Here is a 4,316-nt window from a genome sequence, read left to right on the forward strand (position 1 = left end):
CCCATGAGGAACAGAGAACCTGTAGACGTATACTAGAATCATATCTGTACACACATGTAAACAGGTCTGACAGATATGGAGGCATAACCTTAATCCTTAATTTCTTGAAAAAAAGGATGGGCATAATATCAATCAGCATACCACCTGTATTTTATCGAAGAAAACAACCTTAAATTTCCAGACCTTCATTCATTAATGGAATGCACCCAGGAACGATAAAGATAAGACTTCAATGTTACTTAAAAAGTTTTAATGTTCTTTTACACCATTGTCAGAAACCAAGACGTAGAAGTAGAACAACGAAAAGATAATTTTAAATATCATGTTATTATTATTGATATTTGATCATAATTTACAGACATTCTCAGCTCTGGATTTCGTCATCATCACCTCCTTATTGAGTCACTCTCTACAAATGAATGAATTCAAAACTCGTTTCCCACCCTTCTTTACTCCTATAAATATTTCCTCTGTATTTCTATTTACATTCTTCAAAAGTTATATAGACCCCAAAAAAAACGATACAATAGATTTTACAAGAATTACATTCCCTACATTGAAAACCAGATCACAAATAACACCTTCGTCATACCTTCATAGAAAGCCGAGTTTTTATCGGTTTTAGCTTTAAGCCCATGCTTTCAGGTGATAGAAGCTCTGGAGAGATACACGATGGACTCAATGGACTTCTTGGACTGCCACTCAACTGAACCGGTCTGTAAAGACCATACCCCATGAAGAAATATTCTAATGGTATAAGCATTGCATGGGGCTGCTCCTCTGTCACCATTGACCCACATGCCTGAACCTGTTCCACCAGCACAGATCACATCCTATATCAGTAAGCGCAAGCATTCCAAAACATGCATATATCAATCACTAAATGGTCTCAAATGTTTTTGTAAGTTTGGAATCTTCCAAGCAGTCATCTAAGAAGGGACCTTTGACACTCTTTACTAAGAATTAGAAGCAACTAAGAGAGCTTTTAAACTGACAGACTAGTATGGACCTTGATATGCCTATATCCTGAGTGCATGTATGCAGTGAATGATGCATATACAGGACGTACCTCGACTAACGCACTGTATCTTCTGTCCAAATTCACTGCCATGTGGAGAGCCTCAGAGTGGTAAGGAGATTCATCACCAACAAATATGAGTGTTCGACAGCGCAATTTCTTCAATCCCCCGGTAAGGTCATACCGACTGCAAAAAAATTTAACTACTTCTAGATCATTTCTATTATGTGACTACTGACCCATTTATATGAAGAACCGAGAATAAGCTTACTCATTAATCGCTTGAAGGAATCTGGAGACATTGCCACTCTTTCTCTCATCTAACAACTGCAAACAAACACATAATCAAAAATCAACTAACTGCCCAGTCCTAAAAACCCAATCCCTATACCCAGTATAAGAACAAGCCAAAGGAACAGTGAAAAGGAAATCAGGAGTTGGACCACTCACACTTCTGCATGCTTGTACAATATCCGACTCTGGAACTTGTGGACCACCACGGACTTCCTGCCAGACCACCAAAAGAATATATGTAATTCAGATGAAGAAGATAAACCAGAGAATAAGAATATAATGTTATATGGAAGGGAACACTGCATACCTTGCTAAAATACCTCTGAAGCAAGCACTCCTTCATAATACCACACATACCATAGAAGTATAGCAAATTCAACATAAACTGCAGGAATTGGATATAGATTATAAGACATCTAGAAGTTTCTCTATAAAAGAGCATGGAAACATAAGTAAATGAGAAAGTTACCTTGTTATACAACCACTCTTTCCAAGAGGTGCCTTGGCAAAGAGGAGAAACAAGTATTAACCCAAGAACACGCTCTCTATACTTCATCTATAAACATGAGAAAAGTTCAGAATCAAGACCCAGATTTAACGATCAGATATCATTTTGGGGTCAAGGAATACCAAGGGTATGCTGGGATAGTAACATACTGCAAATAAGGTTAGGATGTATGCACCCGCTGTGACCCCCAAACACATAACTGCACCGAGCCTGGAAAAGGCAAAAGTGGAACCATCAATAACAATAAGTTGGACACTGCTTCCCCCAATGACAAGTAACACTTGAGCACAAAGGACTTTCCACAACGATTAAAAAACACTATCAAGTAGCACATAATTTATAGACAGACCCCAAAGTTATCAAATAATCACTATGATTTGCAGTTGAAACTTTACCCAAAATAATCAAGGACATCTGCAACTTGATCCGCCAAGTCATCAATAGTGGGCACAGGGGAATCAGGCGAAATCTTAGCAGCTCCTAACTGTGAAAAAGGTTGAGAAAACAAGAAAATAAATGATTGGAATACATAACTCATTTAACAAAGATGGACAATTCCATCTACACAAAACTCACTTCAATTGTAACTTCGATAGAAGGTAAAAAAAAATGCATAAAGAGACTGAGACACCAACCTCATGCCCAGGAGGACTGATGTGATAGATGCAAAAATTGTGTAGCAACAACGAATCTGCTTCAGGACAAAAGAATAATCCTTGGAAACATGACATATCTGTTGAAACAACCAGATCGTAAGCAATTAGAGAGTTGACAACATGATTACGAAGAAAACTGTGTATGTTTTAGAAAAACAAGTTAATCCTTGTTTTATTTTTTTTAACTAAAGTGCAATAAAAAGATCTTCTTTGGAAAAGTAAAATAAAAGGATGGATTCACTATGGTAACCACCGAGTCCAAAGTGAATCATTATAAAAAAAGATTTTCTGAAATAGTAGTGTCCCACCGACAACATAAAAGTTAAATACGAAATTTTCCCATACAATTTAAGTTCAGTATCTAGTACCTAAGATTCATAATCAGTAAAAATTACAAGGGCTTCAACATTAGACCTAACCAAAAGACTTTCTTATTAAGTTAGTTCTTATTCTACCAATCAAGAATGAGAATACTTACGATCTAAAGCTAAATCAGGATAAGTAACAAGCGCTGGTTTGTCTGGGTCTCCAAATACGACAACAGACACAGAACCATGGCCAGTATGTACAATATGTTCCTGTTAACAAAAGCAACCACGAAATTCGTCAACATCAGAAACTAAAATTGCTAAACAATCTCAACCACCACCACAAGAGCATCAATTATAACACAAATGAACAGCAATTACAAGGACCTCATAAAACAACACCTTCAAGAATCTAACAACCTGACATATACGAACTCGTGATAGCGCCAAATAACTCCATATGCTATCATAAATTTCTCCCCCTTCCAAAGATGAACTAGAACAAATATATAAGCTTCGTGCAAATGTGTCCAATACTACAAGAAAATCTTCAATAATAATTTCAATAAGAGGGTTTACAAGAATAAGAATTGAACCCATTATCACATTCTTGAACCTCTAATGAATGAAGATAAAAATGAATTCATTCAAAGCTTCAAAACCAAATTCCAAATACCAGGTTTGGTTCTTTGCACAAATTTCTTCAAAAAAATCAAATTTCTCCCACCAAAAACCAAAACCCATTCAAAAATTCAAAACTTCAGCTCCAAACAAACAAAACCCATATCCAATTTCACAATCAAATAATCCAAAACACCAAAAAAGTGCCCTTAAATCCCATCAACAACCTCAAAATGCAAATCAAAAAAAAAAAATTATAAATTCTTAACATTAAATTGACATTCATCACAAACCCATTTCCAAACACATTACTAAATCAAATAATCCCACTCAAAAATTAACCTTTCATTTCAAGAAAAGAATCAAAATCAAAAAAATGTTACTTATTACCTTTCCACCAAGAGATATAATAGTCTCAATATCAACAGAAACTGAAGAATCACTTGAATCTTCCATGGCCTCAAGGCTCTGTGTCTGAAGCCGTCTTTTTTATCCTCTCAAAAAAATAATCTCCTTCTTCTCTTCTCTCTTCTTTCTCTGGTTTGGAGAAAATTTTGCTTCTCTCTAAAATGGCTTTAAATACTTCTGTCTGTTGTTTTAGCCACGGTTAACTTTCCACCGACGCTTTTGTAAACGCTAACCATAAGATATGGTTAGTTTGATTAACCGTGGTTAAAGACCGACAGTCTGGCATAGATTACTATATTGTCCTTATTATGTTCTTAAAAACGGCTTGTGAAATTACGCAAAAGGGTATTTTGGATGGATTTTGTTGTTGATTGGGTTTTTTTGTTCCCCGATTATAGGGGAGAGAATACCATTGACCAACAACCATATCTTTGGTATAGATGTTTGTTGACTCTTTTATTTTTGATGGCTTTTATTCATTCTTCATTATTGCAATAATTTTT

At 35.6% G+C, this 4,316-nt stretch overlaps 1 protein-coding gene across 1 annotated transcript; it reads right to left on the bottom strand.

Annotated features, from left to right (window-relative positions):
- Positions 1-308: 308 nt before the first annotated feature.
- LOC113318773 (protein NDL1-like) lies at positions 309-3,958 on the bottom strand. The gene is made up of 11 exons (XM_026567019.1): positions 3,796-3,958; positions 2,955-3,054; positions 2,456-2,553; positions 2,216-2,304; positions 1,970-2,030; positions 1,782-1,868; positions 1,620-1,697; positions 1,469-1,525; positions 1,290-1,345; positions 1,070-1,205; positions 309-808 (listed from the first exon to the last, which is right to left on the bottom strand). The coding sequence occupies exons 1-11, from the start codon at positions 3,859-3,861 to the stop codon at positions 587-589; spliced, it is 1,050 nt and encodes a 349-aa protein (XP_026422804.1). The 5' UTR covers positions 3,862-3,958; the 3' UTR covers positions 309-586.
- Between the last annotated feature and the right edge of the window lie 358 nt (positions 3,959-4,316).

This window comes from Papaver somniferum, chromosome 10, assembly GCF_003573695.1.
Source record: "Papaver somniferum cultivar HN1 chromosome 10, ASM357369v1, whole genome shotgun sequence".
NCBI classification, from domain to species: domain Eukaryota; kingdom Viridiplantae; phylum Streptophyta; class Magnoliopsida; order Ranunculales; family Papaveraceae; genus Papaver; species Papaver somniferum.